This window comes from Giraffa tippelskirchi, chromosome 10 (assembly GCF_054371585.1).
Source record: "Giraffa tippelskirchi isolate mGirTip1 chromosome 10, T2T-mGirTip1v1.2.pri, whole genome shotgun sequence".
Lineage (NCBI taxonomy): Eukaryota > Metazoa > Chordata > Mammalia > Artiodactyla > Giraffidae > Giraffa > Giraffa tippelskirchi.
In genome coordinates, this window is record NC_137284.1 from 72,749,168 (window position 1) to 72,773,081 (window position 23,914).

General features: G+C 37.7%; 1 protein-coding gene across 1 annotated transcript in view; it reads left to right on the plus strand.

Annotated features, from left to right (window-relative positions):
- Positions 1-11,146: 11,146 nt before the first annotated feature.
- Positions 11,147-23,914, plus strand: part of AHR (aryl hydrocarbon receptor) — a 53,901-nt gene continuing 41,133 nt past the window's right edge. The window contains exons 1-2 of the mRNA XM_081537666.1: positions 11,147-11,812; positions 23,069-23,256. Coding sequence (XP_081393792.1) covers positions 11,748-11,812; positions 23,069-23,256 — 253 coding nt within the window. The 5' untranslated portion in view covers positions 11,147-11,747. The remainder of the gene's footprint in view (positions 11,813-23,068; positions 23,257-23,914) is intronic.

Sequence of the window (23,914 nt, forward strand, 5' to 3'; positions counted from 1 at the left end):
AATATGCAATTGCTGCTTCTGTGTTATTTGCCCAATAGAACCAATATTTCACAAAATGTGTTTAGACCAATATTATCCAAGTAAAATTAATGACAGGAAAGTACCATGAGACATTTTTAACAGCTGCTTGTAATGTCACAAACACCCATTTTTTTTTTTTTTAAAGAGGAAACAATATTCAATATATTTGAATAGCACAGTTTGGTTTTCTCAATGACCCTATGAGGTTTGAATGAAATGTTCATATGTATGTATCAGGAAAGGAACCAGAATAAGCCTCAGGTTCTTTAAGGAGATGGAAACTAAATACAGGGAATTAAAAGCTTACAAAATAATTGGAAAGGCTAGAGATGGAGGCTGTATGCTGAGCATCCAGGAATGTTTCCAGAACACTGCAGAGCTGACCTATTAGGGGAACCTCTACTTCTGCTTCAGTCAGAAAGGTGAGGAATGCAGAAGTCACTACAGAATTTGAGTTGAAAAGTGCCCACTGTAGCTACAATTAAGGAATCAGGAAACCACCACTGCTGCCACAACAGCCTCTCAAAACCCATGAAATGTAGAACTTGGATGCTGGACCCCATCACACATAAGTCATGTCTTTGCCATCTTACTTATTAGCAGAAAACAATACAAGCAGCAGGAAGATGACCTCCACTTGACTTCTGCCTTCTAAATCTCAACCGATGCATCTAATTGGTTGAACATCATTTGCATCTGCAACTTTAACTGTGCAGGGATCTGGGAAGTGCAATTTTTAGCCTTTGAGCCTCAGCAGTCCAGGGATGCACACTACACAGTGGGGAATGGTTGCCAACCAGCCATATCCACCTCATGCGATTCAAAGGCTTTCGAAATTGCTCATCCAAGGTCACAGAACTAGCGAGTGCTAGAGCAGTAAATGTGAACTCAGAGATTTTGGCCATTTGCCCAGTGCTCTTTCCACTACATCAGTCTCTAGCACTGATTACTCTCTGAAGACATTTGCCAAAGGAGACATATTTTCAAATCTTGTGCTAATTATATTTTTCAATGAAGCATTAATTCAGGCATCTGTGAATATTGTTACCTTTTAGTCTTATGTCAAATCTAGTTCTTCTTCCAAACTCAGACTTAATCTTATTTTACAGTACTTACAGTTAAACCAACACTGCAAGGGTTTAATACCTTTGAGTATTTTTCTCAGCAGGCTTGCTGCTTAATCCATTTAATGTCAGAACAACACAAACCTTCTTATTAAAATGGGCGAAAGGACATCATTAGAGTACATTAGTGGCTTTCTTTCTATTGGGTAAAACAGCCAATCTGGCAATATTTGTTCCTTATCTTTATTTGTTTGCATTTTCTGCTAACAGTACAAGGAAAACATTTAAAAGGAAAAAACTTGGGATGCTAAATTCTCTTGAATTTTAATCATGCATAAGAGAAAAACAGAAGGCTGAAACTCCACTTTGAGAAATCTCCCTAAGTGTATACTTCAATATTAAAATTAAAAATATGGAATATACAAATAAAATATTTGGATAAATGGAAAAATTTCAATGTATCCCTAATATCTCATTAATATAAATATAATCACAACTTTCATTCTACATGTTTTTTAAACTAACTTTGGGAACATTTTTTTATATGCACATTTAATGATTGAGGTACAGACACTTCTTATCATACATTAAAATAGCAATTACTAGATAATGTCTATTTAGACATCTCTGTTTAGGTTTATTAATAATACTGTGTTACAATGAAAAGAAGGGGTTAAATTCATGGTGCTACATTAAAAAACCTAGTTCTTGCAAAGTTAGCATTCAACTCCGAGTTATTCAAGAAAAAATGAGTCTAAGTTTGCATTTTCAATCTTTCATATGCTTTTTATATACTGTCAAAACACTCCAGCTGGATTTAGGTTGGTATTTTTACTAACACAGGTGTATGTTTTGGTGGTGGTGGTAGTGGTGCTTTGCTTCAAAGAATCATGCAAAAAAATGACATAAATCTGAGATCACAAAATCTTAGTTTAAATGAGGAAATATGGAAAGACACGGTATCTAATAAATATTTTTAAAGTCCTATTTCCTGAAGAATTTAGATAAGAATTGTTTACATTATAAAATAACCAGTTGGCATTTCATTAAATACCGATGTACTCCAAAACAATTACTGATTTCCATGCTTTTTTTCTGAAACCCATTTGCTTTATGTTATTATTTACAGATCCAGATAACCAAAATGGATTCAACTTAAAGCAGGGATGTAAAGAGTAAGATGTACCCAAAAGCTGGGAATAAATTGAATCCTTCTAACCTATTCCCTTCAATACTCCTCACCACTGTAAAGGCAGATGGCAACTTGATCTAGGTTCAGGCAGGAAAGAAGCTCAACTAAAGTTTAAAGTTTTACAAGGGAAATTCTTTCACTCTGCCTTAGGAGGGAAGGGTGGAGAACCCACTGTTACACAGGACACTCCACCCTCAGCGACATCCCCTTGATTAATTATGTAACCAGATCTCCTTTATCATTATCTACTTAACCAGTCAGGTAATGGTAGATGTTTCTGATGCTTGCTATAGACTTTGCTTTAGGAAGGTTCTATGAACCCTCACATCATTGCATAGCATTAATGTGAGAAGATTTAACTTGGGGTGCAAGTTAACATTTTTCCCAAAAGATTTTTTAAAGCAATTAGTTTAGCATACGTCTTACACATGTAAATCCTGACTTCCGATGCATTATACAGTCTTATGCAAGTCAGGCAGTATATGCAAAAAAGGGTATAAAGAAGAAATTTCAAATGTACAATACAAGAACAAATGAAAAATATTTGTAAGGTAATGGAAGCTACTAGCAGTTTCGTATATGTAAGTAGCTAGTGGATACAGCAAAATGAATAATTTGATGTTAGCTTAAAGCAGCTAAATTCTCAAAAGGCACAAGTAACTACTGTACACATACATTCTTCAATCTGTGGATGCTGCAAAATGGGGACATGGACTTTTAAGTTTGTTCTCAAACCAGAGAAGTGCAGAAATTTCACTGGAGTCTTCGTTCACTTATCTTCCATCTGTTTCCTGGAATATCAAGGGCTCGAGCAAATTTAATGTCAGACATGAGTCTTGGCCTGTAAAATATAAAACTTCATAACTTTTCCATAATCAAATTTTACATTCATAAGAATAATAGACCCAGCAAGCAAAAGGCAAAATCTGAACCTAATACATGTTAATATTTTTACAGATACCATTTTTTCAAAAAATCTTAACATTTCTGACAACAAAGTATTATTCCAAAGTAAATAGAAATAATTTTGATGAATAACAGATTATTCCTACATATTATTTTGATGAATAACAAAATTCCTTATCAGTGTTCAGGTTAGCATTAACCGAAAAGGTGTTACTTTTTTCTCGCTTCTGATTACGACGTTGTATAGAATATCCAAGCAAGGGAAGAGGGCATTAAGCATTTAGAAATAGCCCTTAGATGTTTATATCTGTTCTTTTGTGTTAGAGTCAAGGCAGGCAATTTGTAAACAGATTATTTTTTAAGAAATGAATCAAACTAGTTCACAGTGAGATAAAATATATTTTTTGACTGGAATAGAGGTCACGAGACCTGAATTCTTGGCTAATTAGCACGCTACTTTATCTTGCTGGCCCTGAGGTTTTTCGTCTGTTAATGAAAGGTTTAGCTATGCCAAAGATTCCCGAACTTTCCCAGTTCATGGCTCTCCTAGTGTCTCAGAAATGTTTTCATGTTATGGAGGCTAAAATAACTACCTGTTAATAACAATTCCATTTATTAAGTAGTTAGGTCTGAACTTATTATGTATATCTGTCCTAACTACTTAGTTGCTATTTCACAGAATAATGCACGTATAGTTTTTTAAAATTTTGTTATATTCTTAACAGTATGTGCATGTTCGCTGGGTACTTTACATCTTTCTGAAAACTTTGAATTGAATAGGAAACCAGTACCTTCATTTCCTGTTCCACAGTCATTTCCCCGTGGTTCTTGAGTGTTATAACAGCAGCTTACAAAACTCTGTCTCATAAGATGTCATCAAAAGGACTGAGTACAGTTTCATGTTAAAGTTCTAAGCTAATTGAAGGTAGTGTCTTGCCTACTGTCGAGCTGATGTCACTTTGTTGGCCTTGAAAATTTTAAATTTCCCATGAGGGTGCCTCTTTGACTTTGTGTGATGCCCTTGGGGTGCCTCAGTACACAGTTTGTGAAGGATGGGCTATACTCTCTTACATATTTAATGTAACTAACAATATGTGATCTGAGATGTAGAAACAGAGAATGAGTGAAATAGATCATTCTGAAGGCCTGGGCTAAGAAGCTGCAGGACTGAAGAGAAGGTAAAAATAGTAATAAATGTCTGCATGGGGCACACCTTCCCTCCCCATGTCACGTACAAAATGCTTACCTTTACCTCACAATTCGGCTCAAACTTCCTCAGGGCAACCTCCCTTAAGCAAGTCAAATTAACCTATTCAGAGTAGTCATTTCATGCCACCTCTCAGAACAGCAATTATACATTTATTTGTATAACTACGTGATGAATTCTTCTCTCTCTAGTTAGAATTAAGTTCTAAGAGGCTAGGAATATGTCTGATAGCAGCACTATATCCCACAGTCCAGTATATTATAGGAGCTAAAACCTTGCTGGATGAAATGAATAAGTGCACATACTCTGAGAGAAAAAGGTTAGCATTCAATTATTAATTCTAAAACAGCTGCTTTTTGATAATAGCATTCCTAATGCTTTCTTTTTCTCATAATATTTATCAGGGAAAAGGAACCCATACACATATAGCTGCATTGGAAACCTCAGAAACTAATCTCATCTAAACTAAGTAAAAGCATAACCTTGCTTTGGATAAGACAGTCAAATATTCATAAACTCTTACAGGCAAAATAATTTTACAAGAAAATTTCATTTTTTTTTTTGCAAGGTGTGGTTTTATTTTATTATTAAATTATTTTTTATTGGAGTATAGCTGATTTACACTGTTGTGTTAATCTCAGGTGTACAATAAAGTGAATCATATATATATATATATATATATCTCTCTCTCTCTCTCCACTCTTCTCAGGTTTTTTTTTCCCATATAGGCCATTACAGACTATTGAGTAGAGTTCTCTGTGCTATTGAGTAGATCCTTACTATCTATTTTATATATATTTAATAGTAGTGTGTATATGTCAATCCCAATCTCCCAATTTATCCTTCCTCTCTTTCCTTTTTAGTAGCTGTAAGTTTCTTTTATATATCTGTTATTCTTTATGTTTTGTAAACAGGTTCATTTGTACCCTTTTCTTTAGATTCCACATATAAGCAATGTCATCTAATAGTTGTCTTTCTCTGACTTACTTCACTCAGTATGCCAATCTCCAGGTCCACCCATGTTGCTGCAAATGGCATTATTTCATTCTCTTTTGTGGCTGAGTAGTATTCCATTGTATATATGTACCACATCTTATTTATTCATTCCTCCGTCAGTGGACATTTAGGTTGCTTCCATGTCCTGGCTATTGTAAATAATGCTTCAATGAACATTAGGGTACATGTATCTATTTGAATTATGGTTTTCTCCAGATATATGTCCAGGAGTGGGATTGCTGAATCATATGGTTACTCTATTTTTAGTTTTTTAAGGAACCTCCATACTCTTCTCCATAGTGGCTACATCAATTTACTTTTCCAACAACAGTATAGGAGGGGTCTCTTTTCTCCACACCCACTCCAGCATTTATGGTTTGTAACTTTTTTGATAATGGCCTTTCTGAGTGATGTAATGTGATACCTCATTCTAGTTTTGATTTGCATTTCTCTAATAATTAGCGGGGATTCCCAGGTGGTGCTAGTGGTAAAGAACCAACCTGCCAGTGCAGGAGACATAAAGATGTGGGTTCAATCCCTGGGTTGGGAAGATTCCCTGGAGGAGGGCATGGCAACCTACTCCGGTATTCTTGCTGGAGAATCCCATGGACAGAGGAGTCTGGTGGGCTACAGTCCATGGGGTTGCAAAAAGTCAGACACAACTGAAGGGACTTAGCACACACGCAATACTTGGTGATGTTGACCACTTTTTCATATGCCTCTTGGCCATCTGTATGTCTTCTTTGGAGAAATGTCTAGATCTTTTGCCCATTTTTTTATTGGGTTGTTTGTTTTTTGATATTGAGCTGCATGCATGATTTGTATACTTGAGTGATTAATCTCTTGTCAGTTGCTTCATTTGCAAATATTTTTTCCCATTCCGTGGGTTGTCTTTTCATTTTGTTTATGGCTTCATTTGCTGTGCAAAAGCTTTTAAGTCTAGTTAGGTCCCATTTGTTTGTTTCTGTTTTATTTTCATTACTCTTAGGAGATGGATCAAAAATATCTGCTGTGATTTATGTCAGAGAATGTTCTGCCTGTGTTGTCCTCTAAGAGTTTTATAGTATTTGGTCTTACATTTAGGTCTTTAATCCATTTTGAGTTATTTTTGTGTATGGTATTAGAGAATGTTGTAATTTCATTCTTTTTTAAAAACTTTGTTTTTGGCTATGCTAGGTGCTTTGTTGCTACACATGGGCTTGCTCTAGTTGCTGTGAGCAGAGGCTACTCTCTATGCATTGTGCGGGCTTCTCATTGCAGTGGCTTCTGTTGTGTGGTGCACAGGCTCTAGATTGGGAGCTCAGTGGTTGTGGTGCATGGGCTCAGTTGTCCTGCCTTGGACCATCTGCGGAACCTTACTGGACTAGGGGCTGAACCTGTGTCCCCTGCATTGGAAGACGGATTCTTAACCACTGGACCGTTAGGGAAGTTCTAACTTCATTCTTTTACATGCAGCTGCCTAGTTTTCCCAGAACCACTTATTGAAGAGATTGTCTTTCCGCATTTGTATATTCTTGTCTGCTTTGTCATAGATAAGGTTCCCATAGGTGCATGGTATACCTGACTTTCTATCCCATTCTGTTGATCTATATTTAGCTTTGTGGTAGAAAAAGTTATATTACTTCATAAAAGTTGCTCATATACAAAATTTCAAAATCTTATCAAAGGTCCAGACCATACTTTGAGAAACATGTTCTACAGTAGTGATATCAGAAGTAGAAAAGTGATAGTTTCTAGAAAATGGCAACTTATTTTTTTTAATGACACTCTACTACAAAGCCTGGTTTTATTGACATATGAAGCACAAATTTTAAGGGAAGTGCATGATGTCACTATTGAAATGAATTCTGAAAATCTTATTAATATTCTATTTTCATCCTGGTATAAAAATCAACTACTAAAGTCAAACAGAATCCTAAAGTGAACAGAAAGTAAGGATATGGGTGTAGGACAAAATAAGACAGTGAACAATTGCATTAAATAACTATAACAACCTTAAAAAAAGGTGGACTTTTAAAAAAAAATGTAAATTAAGATTGACTCATGGATTTTGTGCATTCAGTATATCTGTCTTCTGAAAAGTGCTTTAAGATACAGTATTGGTAAATTATGTTTTGTTATGCATTTCTTACCCTTAAAGTTTTTAGGCAAAGAGAAGATTATTTGATTATCCTTTATACATTTTAAGGCAGAATAGCTATAGGTAAAAATACAGAGATGGGGAAATAAAAGAGAAGGTAAGATAAAGATGGTTGATCTTGTACACCTGGAGTTGCTAATCTGTAAATAGCAAACTCCCCTGTATGCACTGTCTTCTTTGGGAACTTGTTTCATCTTTTCCCTTAAACTAAAAGCTAGCTCTCTTCAAAGCTATCATCTCCCAAATAGTATCTGTTTATTTTCTCTCATCACATATCCAAGATAGAGAGTTGATGTCCACATAGTGCCTTATTGCCACATCCTGGATCACTTTTACCTTATAGTCTTGTAAAATTAAAAAAAAAAAAAAAAAACAACATGAACGATCAACCACAAAACACACCTGTACCTTTGTAGGTCATGCTAGAAATCCCTCCTCATCACACCTTCTTTATCTTTCTGATCCAAAATTACCAGCCTATTCTATCTCACCCACCACCCTTCTGTCCCCCAGCTTCTGTAGATTAATGTTTCTCAAACTTTATGTACATTTCAGTTACCTGGGAGATCTTGTTGGATTCAGATTTTGAGTCAGTAAGGACACCCAGAGACTGCATTTCTTATAACCTCATTGTGAACCACTCTGAAGAGTTAGCACTAGAGGAGCTGTTTCTGCTATTGTTTAAACTACAGTAGTAATCCTCACTCCCCTCTTCTGCTTTAGCATTCTTTCTTTCCTTCTTTTACTATTTTCAGCATCTATTTTTCTCAGTGTTTTTCGTCTTTTTTACACAGTCAATTTCAATCTTTCTCTCCCTCTTTCTCATCTGCTTAAATATCACCCACTTAAAAAAAAAAAAAAAAAAAATCCTAATTTAACCCTTTACTCCCCCTAGCTGCCATCCTAGGTCTCTGTCACAGACTTTTTTTTAAAGAATTGTCTGTGTTTGCTGATATCACTTTTTATCTCCAATTCAGTTCTGTTCCCCTTCCATCTGATTTGTAGGTCCATTAGCCCACCAACAGTGTTCACTAAAGTCACAAAATTACCCCATGGTAGGAAGCCAAAAAGGACATTTTCAGTTCTCATCTTATTTGAACCTCTCAACAGCATTCAGTTCTATGAATCACTCCAACATTTTTCCATTTTGTCCTCCATCACAAGACAGTCTCTTTATTCTCCTGTTAACATTCTGGAGACTCCTTTTCAGACAGTTTTACAGGACCATCATCTTCTATACAGTTATTAGATATTACAAACTGAAGTTCCTTTGGGCCCATCTTCCTTTTCTAGCATATATCCACACCCTACAACCTACGTAATCTCTTGTCACTTTAAGGCAGATGACTTCTGAATTGATATCTCCAGCTCATACATCTTTGAGTTACAAACCTATATATCCCGTGGCCTACCTGACACCTTAGATAGCTCAGAGCTACCTCAACTAGAAGTGATCCAAGCTAAATTAATAATTTCCCACCATTACATGCCATCTTCACATAGCCTGATGCATAGTCCAAAAAATGTTGTTTTTGACACATCTTCTTCCTTCAGTGTCATATATCCATCCATTCCATCTTTTAAGACCTCCTTGAATTCTATGGAACCTATTCACTTTTTTCCATCTACATTATCACCTCCACCCTTGTATCAATAATTACCATCTCTTGGCTGGGTTACTGCAAATGGCTTCCTATGGAATATCATTTCCATTGCATTCTTCTCCTACCTCTTTTACACCCCGAAGATATGGTGATATTTTGAAGCATAAATTTGATCATTCATTCCTGTCTTTCTTGCTCATCCTGAACTTGTTTTAGTCCCTCATACAACTTGCCAGGCTCCTTCCACTAAAGGGATCTTGCTTGTACTGTTTCATTGACTTGCAATGTCTTTCCCTCTTTTCTTCTAAGACTTTATCCATCAGACCTCAACTCCACCATCATGATTTTGGGAAAGCTACCTTTGTCTCCATGATTATGTCAAATTTCTCTATTAGGAGATCAAACTTAATTATGTGCTTCTCCATTACAATATACCTTGAGAGTATGGTGGTGGTGGTGATTTAGTAGCTAAGTTGTGTCTGACTCTTGGGACCCCATGGACTGTAGCCCACCAGGCTCCTCTGTTCATGGGATTTTCCAGGCAAGAATCCTGGAGTGGGTTGCCATTTCCTTCTCCAGGGGGTCTTTCCCACCCAGAAATCGAATCCAGGTCTCCTTCATTGCAGACAGATTCTGTACCGACTGAGCTAGGAGGGAAGCACATCATATTTGGGTAGGAATCTCAAATGATAAAGCATTTGAGTTGGGCAATTTTTGTGTTATTATTGAAGAATAACATGGCAGAAGATGAATTAGGGATGTTGCAATACACCAAGTTTAATAGTATTTGTTGGAATATTTAGATGTAAGTTGTAGAAGAGTTGAAGATATTTCATAAGGTTGATTGGAGAATGGTTGAGTATATGACAGCGAGGTTTCAGCTAAAGAAAACAATGTTCAATTTACTGATGTTCTTAATATGAGGTAACAAACTCACAAGATGGAAATGGCTTGATGACATTTTGAAATGTAAGAATGGACATGGTACAAGATTTCATCTAGACTTCTTAGTCTGATTTCCCTTCTCCTGACAAGCAAAACATACTCCTGTGTTTATTATTCTGGTTAAAGGCACAGAAGGAGTCAGAAATCTTGGAGGTACTTGAGATAGCTCTCTCTTGTTTGTCTGTTTCCTTATTATCTGCTCTTTTTTCCTCCATCCCACTGTCACTTCCCTGGACTTTCACCTGGACTACTTCAACAACTTCCTAACTACTCTCTCTGCATCCAGTCTTTCTCTCCTGTAATCCAGTTTGCACTGTCATTTAAAACTTCTAAAACACCAGAATGTCACTTGCCTGCTGTGGATCCTTCAAAGGTTTCCACTGACTGCAGAATAAAGTCTGGACTCTTGATCAGGTTTTATGATTTGACCCTAGGCTCCTGGATTTCACTTCCAGCTCCTCTCCCCAGCTATACCAGACTGCTTATTCTCAAATGCCTCCTGCTGCCTGCCTTCCCACCTTCCTGAAATCTGACTATAGAGTAACAGTTATTCTGACTGGGGAAAAGATACTATACTGTCTTGTACGGAGACAAAAAGCAAACTCAAAACAAAAAGACAAGAAAATGCCTAGCCTTCAAGTTCAACTCAGATGTGGCCTCCTGAAGCCTTCTCCTCTAGGAAGAATTATAGTTCCACTGGTTATCTGCCAGCTCACTGTTAATTCTTAGCCAAAAGTTAGCTGACTCACTGTCTCTTACAAAGGTGAATTTAAGCTCACTACTTGGCATTTCTTTCCTTGAGATGTCTAATTACAAAGAGTTTGGCTACACATAATTTGTTGTCACATGTCTTCCTGGGTTGGAAATGTGTCCACAGATTCCTCCCCTTGACCTCAAGAAGATGGCTACTGGAGGGGGGGGGGTCATTACGCCTTACGTCATCACGTGCAGGGAGGGTGGGGCCCTCAAGGGAAATAGAGCGATGGGCGGGGCCAAGTAGAATGGGGCGGGGCTACGAGGGGCGGGGCGGGGCCGGAGAGGGGTTGGGGGCGCTTCTGCTATTCAGCCGGTGCAAGCAGCAGCGGGAGACCTCGCAGGGCGAGTCCACTTGACACTAGGTTCCGAGAGCGTGACTGGGACCACCGGCTCAGAGAAGAGGTAGCCGCATAGCCAAGAGGAAGCTGGTGGCACCCGGAGTGGCGGCCGGAGTCCGAGCTCCGCAGGCGGGAAGCACCCGGGATCCGGGAAGTCCCGGGAGCAGCGCAGCGCGGCGGCGCCTACCTTACCCAAGGGGCCGCAGCGACGGTCACGGGGAGCGCCGCCACAGCGAGCGACCCAGGCCGGGATTTCAAACAGGCAGCCCAGGCTCCTCCTCCATTCGCGCCGCCTCACCTGCGGGCAGCGCGGCGCCACCTCTGCTGGTATAGACGGCACCTGCGCCTCCAGTCTCCCCGGTCTCCGCCCCTCGCCCCCCAGCGCCGGGCCCGGGCCGCGCACCTGGACGTGCGAGGCTGCAGAAGCCGCGCGCCTCCTGGGGTTCTGTGTCTCCGCCATCGCCCGGGGAGGGCGCAGGTGGAGCAGCCGCGGCTACGTGGAACCCCGTCCCAGTTGCCGCTGGGTCCCGGGGACAGGGCCGTCCACGCCCGGGAGGAGCCGCAGCCAGCCAGGCACCATGAACAGCAGCAGCGCTAACATCACCTACGCCAGTCGTAAGCGGCGGAAGCCGGTGCAGAAAACGTGAGTCTCCGGAGCGGGTCCTCTGTGCGGTGGGTGGGCGCTCAGGCACGCGGGAGGCTGCCGCACCCCGCCCCCAAATCCCCGAGGCCGGGGGATTAGGTCCCTTCCCTGTGCAGTCTGTGGAATCGAGATCTGGAGACTGGTCGAGAAACCCAGGCCTTGGATTTTTCTGTGATTAATGATTGCATTTTTAAAATTGTGCCCCCGTTCTCTGCCCCCACCCCCCACCCCAGCTCCAGCGCACCCTTTCACACCTCCAGCCATTTGCAGCGCTGTTCATTGTGCTGTGGTCCTAATTTGTTGACAGCTCTCCTCTGCCCTGTGGGGCTGGTGGATTAGTTAACCTAAGCCCTTCTTGAAATCCCCTTTCACATTTAATATCCTCCTCGATTAGGTTAGAGGACGGTCACCATTCTTACTCCTGGTAGGACGAGATGCTTTAAATAGCTAAACACGTGCTGTGTGCAAGAAAGGGGCTGAGTGCCTCTGAAGGTATTTTTTGGATCCCTGCAACTGGCTTTCTGTTGTACTCTTATTTACTTATTTGGCAGTAATTTTGTAGCGCTCAGCGTGAACATATCAGTAAAATGTGTAGAGGTGGTAGCCGCTTTGATTGAGTGTAGTAGCCAGGATACAATAGAAGATTGGTATTTTAAGTAATCTTTTGGGGGAGATTTATCACTTTGGAGGTGGTTTTAGGGTCTGCAGATGATTTGGAGATGGAATTATTGAAACAGACGTTTTCATTCTTAGCATCATTCTCTTAATTCACTTTTCCCTCTACTTCAAAGTTTGGTCAATTCTGACAGAGTACAAACTTAGGTTTGTTTGTTTTGGTGGGATATTTGTGTGATTATGGCAAATACTTTAATTTTTTTCCAGAAAAAAAAGAAAAATCCGTGCTTAACACAGATTTACTTTTGCGAGTTGGCAATGTTCATGTGTTTATTCCTAATTATTATCCTTGAGTTATTTTACTTCACATTTTTCAAACTTTCATAAACAATTTTAAGAACACTTTAAATGGTTACTCAGAACAAATCAGAAGTGTGCATGTGGCTTAAGACTAAATTTAGGTCACTAATCCAAACCAGAAAAATAGCAGTTTAAGATTAATATTAAAGACCAGTTTAAAGGTTTCAGTATTCTGGGGTTTTAATTTCCTTTTAGAATTTCAGTAATTGCAGTCCTTCAGATCTAGACTTGGCATTAACAGAGGATATTCATCTGTAAATAGACTGATTAAAATTTGGAAGACTTACCGTGCAGTGTGGTTGACATTAGGAATACTGTCAAGTCAGCAGTTTTTGTCTTGGCAATTCTGTTGACATTGGTTTACAATACTTGTGTTTTATAGAATGGTTTCTTATAAAAAATGTGCTTGTCTAATTTGACTTTGTCCTTGATGGTTATTTAAAATTGAAAGGCATCACAGACACCTCTGTGTATTTTAGTTAATACGATAGCACACTTGGCATAATGTATTATATACATATATATGTATATCATGGGTTTTATTTGTATAGTTAGAAAACCTGAGAATTTGTAAATTATCGCATTTCAGGAAGTGTGTTACACAGGACCTAGAAGACTTCAATGAAATGCTTTAATTTTTGTATTCATTATAAAGTTTAACATTTTGGGCTTCTTGTTAACATTTTATTAAAGATTTTCCCTTTAAACATATTATTGCACAGTTTCTTTTTTTAAAAGATGTACCTTTTATTATTTGATCTTAACACTTAAATATGCTTTCTAAGACTTTAATATATTTGTGTTTAATATCTCCTGTAATAAAACCAAAGCATTTCTACATTCACCCTTATTTTATTTAGTTAGTAGAGATGTTTATCAGATGTTTACTGAGCATCATGCATGGCTTCTAATCCTACAAACACCTTAAATGTCACTGCTCCATAAGAAAAGCCTAGTGCTGACATTTACAGAATCATGGGAAGTTGTTTATAAATTGTTTTTAACTGAATGAAAAATAATTAACTTAAAATGCAGTTAGAGTCCATTTCAAGAATGGAGCCATAAACCCAGTATTAAATTTAATGTTTTTTAAGTTAAATTACTAGTTTATAACTAATAGACATTCTAATACGATGGCACATTGTCAGAAAAATTCATCTTGTTTGAGCTGAAAATGATATTAAGATCTGTTTAACTTTGACCCTGTGAGCCACTGTATTTTACTTAGAAGAAAATATGTTGTAGCATAATCATAGAGAACTATTAATAAAATGACCATTTAAGTACAGAATTCTGTAAAATTTTGGAATCAAATGGGTAACATCATTTTAACCTGAAGATCTCCCTGTCTTCGATGGTATTTATTAAGCAAGATAAACTCCCCCTAGTGGTGAAGTCCAACATTCAAAATTATCATTATTGATAGCACAAAATGATTTTAAACGTGTTCAGTTTAATCCCACTAAAGTATCTTGTGCATAGTAGACACTCAATAAGTGTTTCCTTTCTTTTTAGGGTAATAAAGGATAGAAAATTAAAGGACCTGAAGTAGCCCTGAATCCAATCTATGTTCCTAAAGAGATTTTCAAAGATATCTTAGGAATAGGTTATACTCTGTTGCCTTAAATGTTCCTTAAAATAACCCTACTCAAAAAAAAACCAACCTTAAATTTAAGAAGAAGCAGTGTTTTTACCTAAACTCTCTTCTTTTATCAGTATTTTTCTCTGATGGTGAAAGACCTGTTATTCATTTCTTTAATTACTTTGCATCATGAAGATAGATGAAAAACACAGTGCTGAATTAGAGTCTGGATTTCCCCCCCCCAAAGAAAATAACTTTGGATGTGTTTTTGTAGTTTTTAAGCTTTACTAATACATAAAAAGTTTTAGTGGTACTTCAGTTTACATTTCTGCAGAAAATTAGTGCTGAATGTTGGCAAATAATAGGTGTTGAGTAAATAAAATCTACACCTGAAAATGATATCTACAGTAGTGATGATCAAACCAGCCATCATGAAGTGTCAGAATTAGAAATAACTCTCAGCCTTTAGTTGACTAGTGGCTCAGACGGTAAAGCGTCTGCCTACAATGCAGGATACCCGGGTTCGATCCCTGGGTGGGGAAGATCTTCTGGAGAAGGAAATGGCAACCCACTCCAGTACTCTTGCCTGGAAAATCCCATGGGAGGAGCCTGGTAGGCTACAGTCCCTGGGGTTGCAAAGAGTCAGACACGACTGAGCAACTTTACTTACTTATTTACTTACTTAACTTTGGTAACACACTAATAATAGTAATAGAAAAGCAGTGTCTTCCTTGCTGTGTTTATGAAATTGCTATTCATTCTAACTAAACTAAATGAATCTCAGTTATATTAATGCCTACTTAGTTGAATAAAATTTTATGTTTTCTTGAAAATGTTTGATATAAATGTACTATGATACAATTACCTAAATAGCTTCTAAAAAAGAAAAAAAAAAGGTGTTTTTAGTTACATACTTATTTCTCCACTGTTGTTTTTCTTTCAAATAGCTTCCTTTAGATAGTTTACACATAGTGGCTATAGAGGCTGTTACATGTTGGAACTATGAAATAAATGAGTGAAAGTGATTAGCTATAGGTAACCTATTAAAGGAGAAGGAAATGGCAACCCATTCCAGTGTTCTTGCCTGGAGAATCCCAGACACAGAGGAGCCGGGTGGGCTGCCGTGTATGGGGTCGCACAGAGTCAGACACGACTGAAGTGACTTAGCAGCAGCAGCAGCAACCTATTCAAAATAAGTGATGAAAAGAGGAAATAGTGAGATATAAATTGAAAAACACTAGTTCTAAACTAAAAGGTGCAGTCTGGTTTCCTTGCTTCTGTTGGTCCGGGCAAGTGATTGATCAATAAGGCAGGGCAATCCACACCTTCACTGCCACTCTCACAACTAAAATTAGCAGGAGAAAAGTGTTTTATAATCTGTAAAGGCTGCTAATGATAGAGATGAAACAGAAACTCTTAAATTCTATTCTTAAATACTTTTAGCCTACACTGTCACAGAACAGCCGTTTCTCCTGTGAAACAGTAAGAGGCAGTCTACGAATATGTTCTCAATTGTGGGTGATGACATGTGGTACTCCACTAGTGAAAAACTTAACATAGTACGTGCTTGTTGATGCTCATAATTAAGACAGTTACTTAGAATTTAATACCATGCAGATCTTTGACACCAGTACCTTTCTATTTCTACACTTCTTTTAAAATTGATTTTTTTTGCACACTGGTTTAATGTAACAAAAAACTACTCTTTGTTAGTGTTTAGTGTGACACAGGCATGCACAGTGCTCTGCAGACATCATTTTATTTCATTTTTATAGCAGTAATATTAAAAGTTTGTATTATTATTTCAGTTTTCTCTATAGGGACCTAAGGTTCACATTCAAAGTTGTTAGGTAGTAAATGAAAGGCTGAGTTTGAATATCAGATTCCAGGTCTTTTGGCTCCAAAGCTTGTGTTTGTTCCAAGTTCACAATACTGTCCAGGTGAATATGTTCATTGATGCGTATGGTACACCCATATATGGAGATTTCCTTATAATGCTCAGTTTTTTCTCAAATAGTGTTCTGAAATAAATTATTCAACATTGCCCCTACCTGATGGTGTGTTTGTTTCACTCCATATGTACATTCATGCCCTGTCTTCTTAAGTTCCTTTCCTTCTATTTTCATTGAGGTACTACCAGCCTCACCTCCTGCAAAACACTGTTTTCAGTGGCAGCATACTGGTCGCTTCTGCTAATGTTCTGTAATTTATTTTGAGGCAGAAATTCTTTCTTTCCAATCTTTAAATATTTCAAGTAGTACTTCAAAGAATATCCTTGAGTTTTGTGAATTTCTGTATGAATTTTTAGTTCATTCCTTTGGGAAAAATTCCTGTAAGTGGAAATTTGGGGTATGAAGATATGATGTAATTTTAAGATTGAGCCAGATATGCTCTGAAACATACTGTCAGATTACAAAAAAATTATATTCCTATTGATAGTCTGTAGGAGTGCCTATATCCTTGCATTTTTGCTTTACAAATATTAATTGTCAACTTCATAGGCAAAAAAGATGGGGTGGGCAATTGAACTTCTATGTTGAGATTGTATGTGTGGAATAATAGTATGTTTGCAGATTTTTCTATTAGAGATGTCCTTTACATACTAGTTTTCTTTGTCTTATGTTTTTCAGTTTGCTCTTTTACCTTATTTTTAATGAAATACTATTTTGAAAAGTATTCATTTTAAACAACACATGTACATTAAGAAGTCAAAAATACATGTATAATGTTTGGCATACTAAGCATTATCTGATGATCTTTATTGTGACAGTTATGGTTATCAATGCTATTTAATCTCTTCTTCATCCTCCCAATATAGTTTTATCACAGTTTTGGATTCAATTCACTTGCAGTGTTTCATTATTTTTTAAACCATATATATTGTTTACTGCTGAGTTAAGTGGTACACTCTGATTACATTTTCCTTTCGGTTCTCCATTGTCATCGATTTCATTTTTTAAGCTATTTTTCATCTTCATATTGTTTATATTTGGGTTTAGCTATGTCTTTGCTTTATCCAAGACAGATTTTGTGTTTCTGTCTCTGATTTCCTTGTTTGGCATGGTTTTCTGGAAGAGAAGGATAGTTGCAGAAAGCCATGTACTCAGCCTTCATGGAACTGGAAGCGATTTACCTATCTCTTAAGACCTGATTGAGAAGCCACATCTCTGTGAAACCTTCCCCCTTTATTCTACCTATAGCTGAATCTTACCTTCCTTAACTCTCCAGCATAACTTTTAAGACACCTACATGATTGAGCAATACATTATGTTTGATTTTTGCCATGTTATAGAATGCATCTTTTCCTAGTAAGAAAGACAAGCTCTGTAAAGATAGGTGTCTTTTCTTTGTAGCAACCAGAGCTTCCTAGTACCATGCACATAGTAGATATCTGACACTTTATTAATTTAACAATTGCCCACCACTTAAAATTTTTCATGTTTTAGTGCTTTACGTATGGTAGATGTATTCTATATGGGTTCCAAGGAAAATGCATAGAAAAAAGTGCATATTCAAAACAGAAGAGGACAAAGCGATCATCCTTAGGTTTTTTTTTTGTTTTTTTAGGATTTTGGAAGTAACGGTGGTTTCCAGGGTGTATTTCATGTTCTGGCTTTCATTGTTAAAGTCTTGTGCTAAAGATTACATGCTGTTTGTACCTCATCACTTTTCCTTAAGTATAGCAGAAGCAGGAAAGGGAAGAAGCCATCATAGCTATAGAGTGGGAATAGGAGAGTAACTGAGAAATTCAGACTCCTTACAAGTAACTGCCAGTCAGAATGCTCAGAAGTTTTTGTAGACCTTTTTTGCCTCACATAGGGAAGTAGATATCCAGCTGTATTGAGCTTAATGTGAAATCTGACTTTATTCATGTCATAGATTCCCCTCTCCAGTATCACATTAAGTATATAATTTATGATGGTAAATATTCAACATTTAGATATAAATAAGTATGCACTGGAGCCATAGGGAGGAAATGAAAAATGAATGTGTTTGGAGCTGGGCTTAATGGGATATGGTAGAGAGATTTATCGAGAAATACTTCAATATCCTAGCTGTTGGAATGAGAGTCATACCATTGTAGATGCAGAGAAGGGGTGCTCAGATTCTGAAAAACATGAACTTGAGGACATTCAGATACAGAGACTGGAAATAAACAAGTTATTGGTAAGTAGCCTGAAGCAGTGAGAGTAGATTAAATCATCCACAGGAAAAAGCTGATAGCGCAGACTCAGTCCTGTGATAGGTAATCTCCATTAGAAAATGTCACCTTAATCTCATAGGATTACTGAAACTGTCTTTGCATGTCATTTTGAGGTTTTATGGTAAATGTCACATGAAAATATGAACATCTACGATTATAGTACTTTATGGTTAAACTGGGTCCTTATGTTTTTTAACTGTGTTTCAAATACTGAGCACAAAATACTGCTTCATAACTGTGTTTCAATTATGAGCCTAAGAGACAGTTTAGCTTGGGATATTAAAAAGGCTTTACAAGGAGCATGTGAGCTGGCATTGGACATACCATTGGGCCTGTTACACCAGTACTTACGGCACGCACGGCTTCTAAAGCAAAGTGTGGCATGCAGTCAGCTGAAGGCTTGCTTTCACAACAGTTTTGGTTTACAGGTTGGGACAAGATTTCTGAGGTTAAGGCTTAAAAAAATAATAAATTGACTCCTTTACATGATCAGCATCTACCGTCTCTCAGAAGATGTCTGAATTCAAAATATCTCAAATGCAGTCTTTTGGGGACATTTATTTATATTTCAAGTGTTAGCCTTTTGTTTAAATAGACAGTTGGCAGTATGTTTTGGCATAGACTTGAAGAGAATACAGAAGTAATACTTGCATAACTCAAGTCAAGTGTGATTGATGTAGAATTACTCTCTATTTTTACTGTTTGGTGCATCTTAAATAGGTATGGATAAGTGTGAAGTATTTTCACAAAATAGTTGTGAATATTTCTCACAAAATCAGTGAAAAGGTTTGTCAGATCTATTCCTTCAGCTTTAACAACAGTGGATCTGAAATACCAAGTCCAGTAGGTACTTCTCAGCCCTGGCTTTCCTTAGTAACTTTGTGCATTTGACTTTGTTCTGTGACCTGCAAAATATTCTACCCTGGTTCTTTTCCTGTCTGCCTTAATGATTCTTCTGTGTCCTCTTTTTGCCTACTGCCTTTCCTCAACTTTATACCTAAATGTTGACATCACTGACGTCTGTGCTGGAGTATTTTCTCTCTGTTTGGCATACTTTCTGTTAGAAAATGTAGTTGTTATCTCAGGCTCCAAATCCCAGTCATTTGTGACCTCTCCTCACCAATTTTTTTTCCCATTACTCCCTATACCAAGGAAGTCAGCAAGTCATTTTGGTTGAGTGACCATTTGAGTCTGGCTACGTATGAGCTTTGTGGTGGATTCAAAGTGCTGTTAAAAAGTCTTAAGCCAGGCTACCCTTACTACCCCACAATCACTCCTTTTGGTCAGGCTCCACTCGTTTCCTTTCTGGACTTTTCTGATCAGCAGCCATCAATCGAGAGTCCCCTCTGTGTCAAGTACTATGCTGAGCACTGGAGATACAAAATGATGAAGTTTGCATTGTAATAAGAGCAACACATAAGTATATGCAATATAGGTTGCATAACACTTAGGAAATTTGATCTTCTGCTAAATATTCCAGTATGTGCATAATAATACATTAGTACTGTGGACAGTTTGCAGTGCATAAAGAAATAGTCTCTGCTAGTGTAGGCCTGACTTCTGCAAAGAGCCAGTACTAGACAGGCAGCAATATCAGTGTAGAAGCACTGCTGAACCTCTTTCTCCGACTGTTCTGTTATTTCTTTCTGTGTCTTAGCAGCTTGTCTTGCTTCAGTGTTTGTGTTATTGTCTTCTCCCCAGTGTTTTATAATCATTACTGGAAAGCTCCCAAGAGCACACAACTGGATTTTATTTTCAGTTGTGGGAAACGCTATCAGCCCAGAATACTCCCTCATGGAATGGCTATTGAAGGCATTTGCATAAGATGCACACAGTACCTAGTCAGATAGGAGAAATCCAGTAGGAGTGGGTCAGGGAAGACAACAAACATGATCTAACTGAGCAGCACTTTGAAGCTGCTGTGACAGAACACGGGGATTCTGGGGAGTGACACGTATGAGAACATCAGAGTACATATTGGTGACCGAAGTCCTGTCTTTCTTTGCTCTGGCGAATAACAGGCAAGGAAGGTTTTGCCTGGGGAATCAGAGACCAGAGGAAGAGTTCGGGGCCATAGGAAGATCAAGAGAGGGTTTTGTTTGTGAGGTTAAGGAACGTGGACTGTGCAGAGCTGCGGAGTGGCTTGGATCAGAGGAGTGACAGATTTATGTTTGAGAAAGGAGGACTGGCTGTATTGTGATCTGCCCTGCATCCCATCCCCTCCATCACCAGAGTCAGGGCAGCCCAAGACTGATCATGTAAACCAGTACTATGAAGCTGACTTTCAGATACCAAGGGCCAACTTCATACCATTTCTGTGGGGAAACCTGCTGTTTCCTCTTTCAGGAACTTTTTTTCCATCAGATGCCCACATGGCTCACTCTTTCACTATATCCTGGTATGTGCTAAACTATCGCATCAAGAGACCTTCCTTGCTGATCAAAACCAGCGCCACATCACTCCTTACTTCCTTATCTTGCTTTATTTTTCTTCTCAATGCTTAGCAGCCTGGAAAGTTATATGCTTACTTGTTTCTTTCTTCATTTATGTATTTCTGGATCCTCCCATGGGAATGTAAGCTTCAGGAGAACAGGGGCTTGAGTATGTTTTGTTCACTGCTCAGTGTTCTGGGTGTGGCACGTGGTGGGTGGTCAATATTTGTTGAAGGGAGTTGGCCCTAACCCGCTTCCCCTTCTCTCTCTTGTACTCTGAGCTGCTCAGATAGTTCCTCTCACTGTTCACCATTTCTCACTTGTACCACCTCCTGAAGTCCTGTTCACCTTTCAAGGTTCAGCTCATATACTACCTTTTGTATAAAAATCTTTTTTCAAGCAGTTGCTCACTGTCCTCAGCTCCTGTAACACTTTTTCAGTATAGAGGAGAAGAATGTTTTCTGGGACTGCCCAGGACATGATAGGTGCAAACAAATATTTAACAGGTGATTGGTTGGTAGAGAATTATTCAATGGGGTGGACATGCATTATAAGTAAAAGTTGAAATTCGGTTGATTAATTGGAGAAATGCAGTAACTAGATGTGACTTGAGTTTCATTTTACATGTGATTAGGGAAAATAGCTAGAGAGATAGTCACCAGTTTCGATTAGATATGGAGTTATGCACAAAGTCTGGAGGAAAGTATCTATGACTTATTTTGTATCTATGCCACTTTACCAATCTCGTACTCTTATTTTTTGTAGGAATAACATGAACTATAACAGAAACAAAAAGAAATAGACCAGTTCTGAAGAAATTACCCATTAGGGACAGTGTAAAAAATACGCTGAATTTTCCTATTGCTTTCTATCATATTCTTGCATGAAGTATTACTTATTTAAAAAAAGTATTACATCTTCATGTTGCCTCATGTAACATTGAAAGCATGTTATCTAGAAATGTTTTGATTGAATCAAATTAATAGCATTATACTCAAGCCAATTTATACTTTTTAAAATGCTATAATTTGAACCATCAAAAATACTTTGTCTTCTCCAGTAAAACTGGAGGAAGAAGTCTTCATCTTAAGAATGCTCTTAATATTCTTTATTTTTTTCTGGCAAATGGAAGAGCGCAGAGACATGATCTAAAAATGACTTTGTTTTTTTAATATCTTCTCTATATTTTAACATTGGGTCTCTGATGATCTGTAAATTCACTTTCATGGATTTCTGTTATAAAATCCTGGGTAAGGCCTTTGTGTGAAGTTCAGTTTCTCATTTCTGAACTCAAGTTCTTCTCCTACCCATCAGTATCTTTTCTCTCAGATGAAAATCATGCTAAATGTTGGAATTTCATTGGATTTTCTAATTGAGACACAAATTATGTCATAAAGATAAAATTTGCCAGTAATTGCTGGTAAGCAATTAACCTCTAATATTTGTTGGTCAACAAATACTAATAACTGAGATCAAATTTTTCTTGCCTCAATATTGGAGGACCCCGTTAGATGGCTGGAGGACCCTGTGGAGATGCAGGAATGGCTTTGAAAAGTTCTCACTGACAGGATGAAAAGTGTTTAATACAGGAAGCTGAGGGTGATAAAGAAACAGCTTTTTATTTAAGGTCATTTCAGTTTATCTACAACCTACATGATGCCAAGATGATTCTTGTGAAAGATAGCAAAGGAGGCATAATTTTACATAACTTATGGAAGATTTCTTTCTTCCCCCTAACAATGGCTGTGTTTGAGGGAGAAAAAAATCCTAGTAGATTTGTTAATTGGGAACCATGTACCACAGATGTATGAGGTGTGGAAGAGGTACTTGACATTTTCCTGTGATGGGTTCATAGTTTTTAAGAAAACATTACAAAAGAGTTTACCTATTATCTTGTTTTTCTTAATTAAGATGTGAAAGAAGCATTTTGAAAAGACTTATATAAACTTGCAGTAGGTTTTAGATGTTTTGTTAGAAAAATAGTTGAGGAGATGTTATAATGCGATAAAAATTTTCGCTCTCTAGATTTTCATGTATTTTACGGAATTTTGTTTGTTTTTCAGTGTCAAGCCAGTCCCAGCTGAAGGAATCAAATCGAATCCTTCAAAGAGGCATAGAGACCGACTTAATACAGAACTGGACCGTCTGGCCAGCCTGCTGCCTTTCCCACAAGATGTTATTAACAAGCTGGACAAACTTTCCGTCCTCAGGCTTAGTGTCAGTTATCTCAGAGCCAAGAGCTTCTTTGATGGTAAGACAGAAGGATTTAATTTTTCTGTAATCGCTTACCAAGTATTTATGTTGCTTATGGCTATTAGCACTTCTGTGTTGAAAACTGAAAAAATTCACCTTATGTGAAAAAGTTTTGTTTATTGCTGTATAATAAAACTTAGGTAGCAAAGCCTAATTTTTAATATTTCTAAAAATCAGCTTTCCCGATTGCTTCATCAAACAGATGCTGCCACTTAAAGGATACGTTATGTCATTCTTTGAAAATTATAACACATGTTAAGTATGACACTTTCCTGTTCTTCTCCTTCCAGCTCAAATTTTTAAAGTCTTTTTTTTTAATGGAAAGAATGAGACATATTAACTCCTATGATATATTTTTGCTGGGTTTCCTTCACTGTGTTTCACAGATATATCATTTCGTTTGTCCTTTAAAAGTTATGTATAGTTCTGCTGCTTTATAATTAACTATATGTTTACTCCAGGAAAATGTAATTAAAATATCTTCTTCCACTGGGAAGAGCATTTCGTTATTGGAGGCAGTCGACTTGGCTTTCAGTCTCCGGTGTGCCACTGACAACTATTTTACTTTAATCTTTTAGCATCGCTTTACTCAGCCAAAAGCAAGGGATTTGAACTAGGTGACCTTTGTTAATCGTACAGTCTATCGTAGTGCTAAA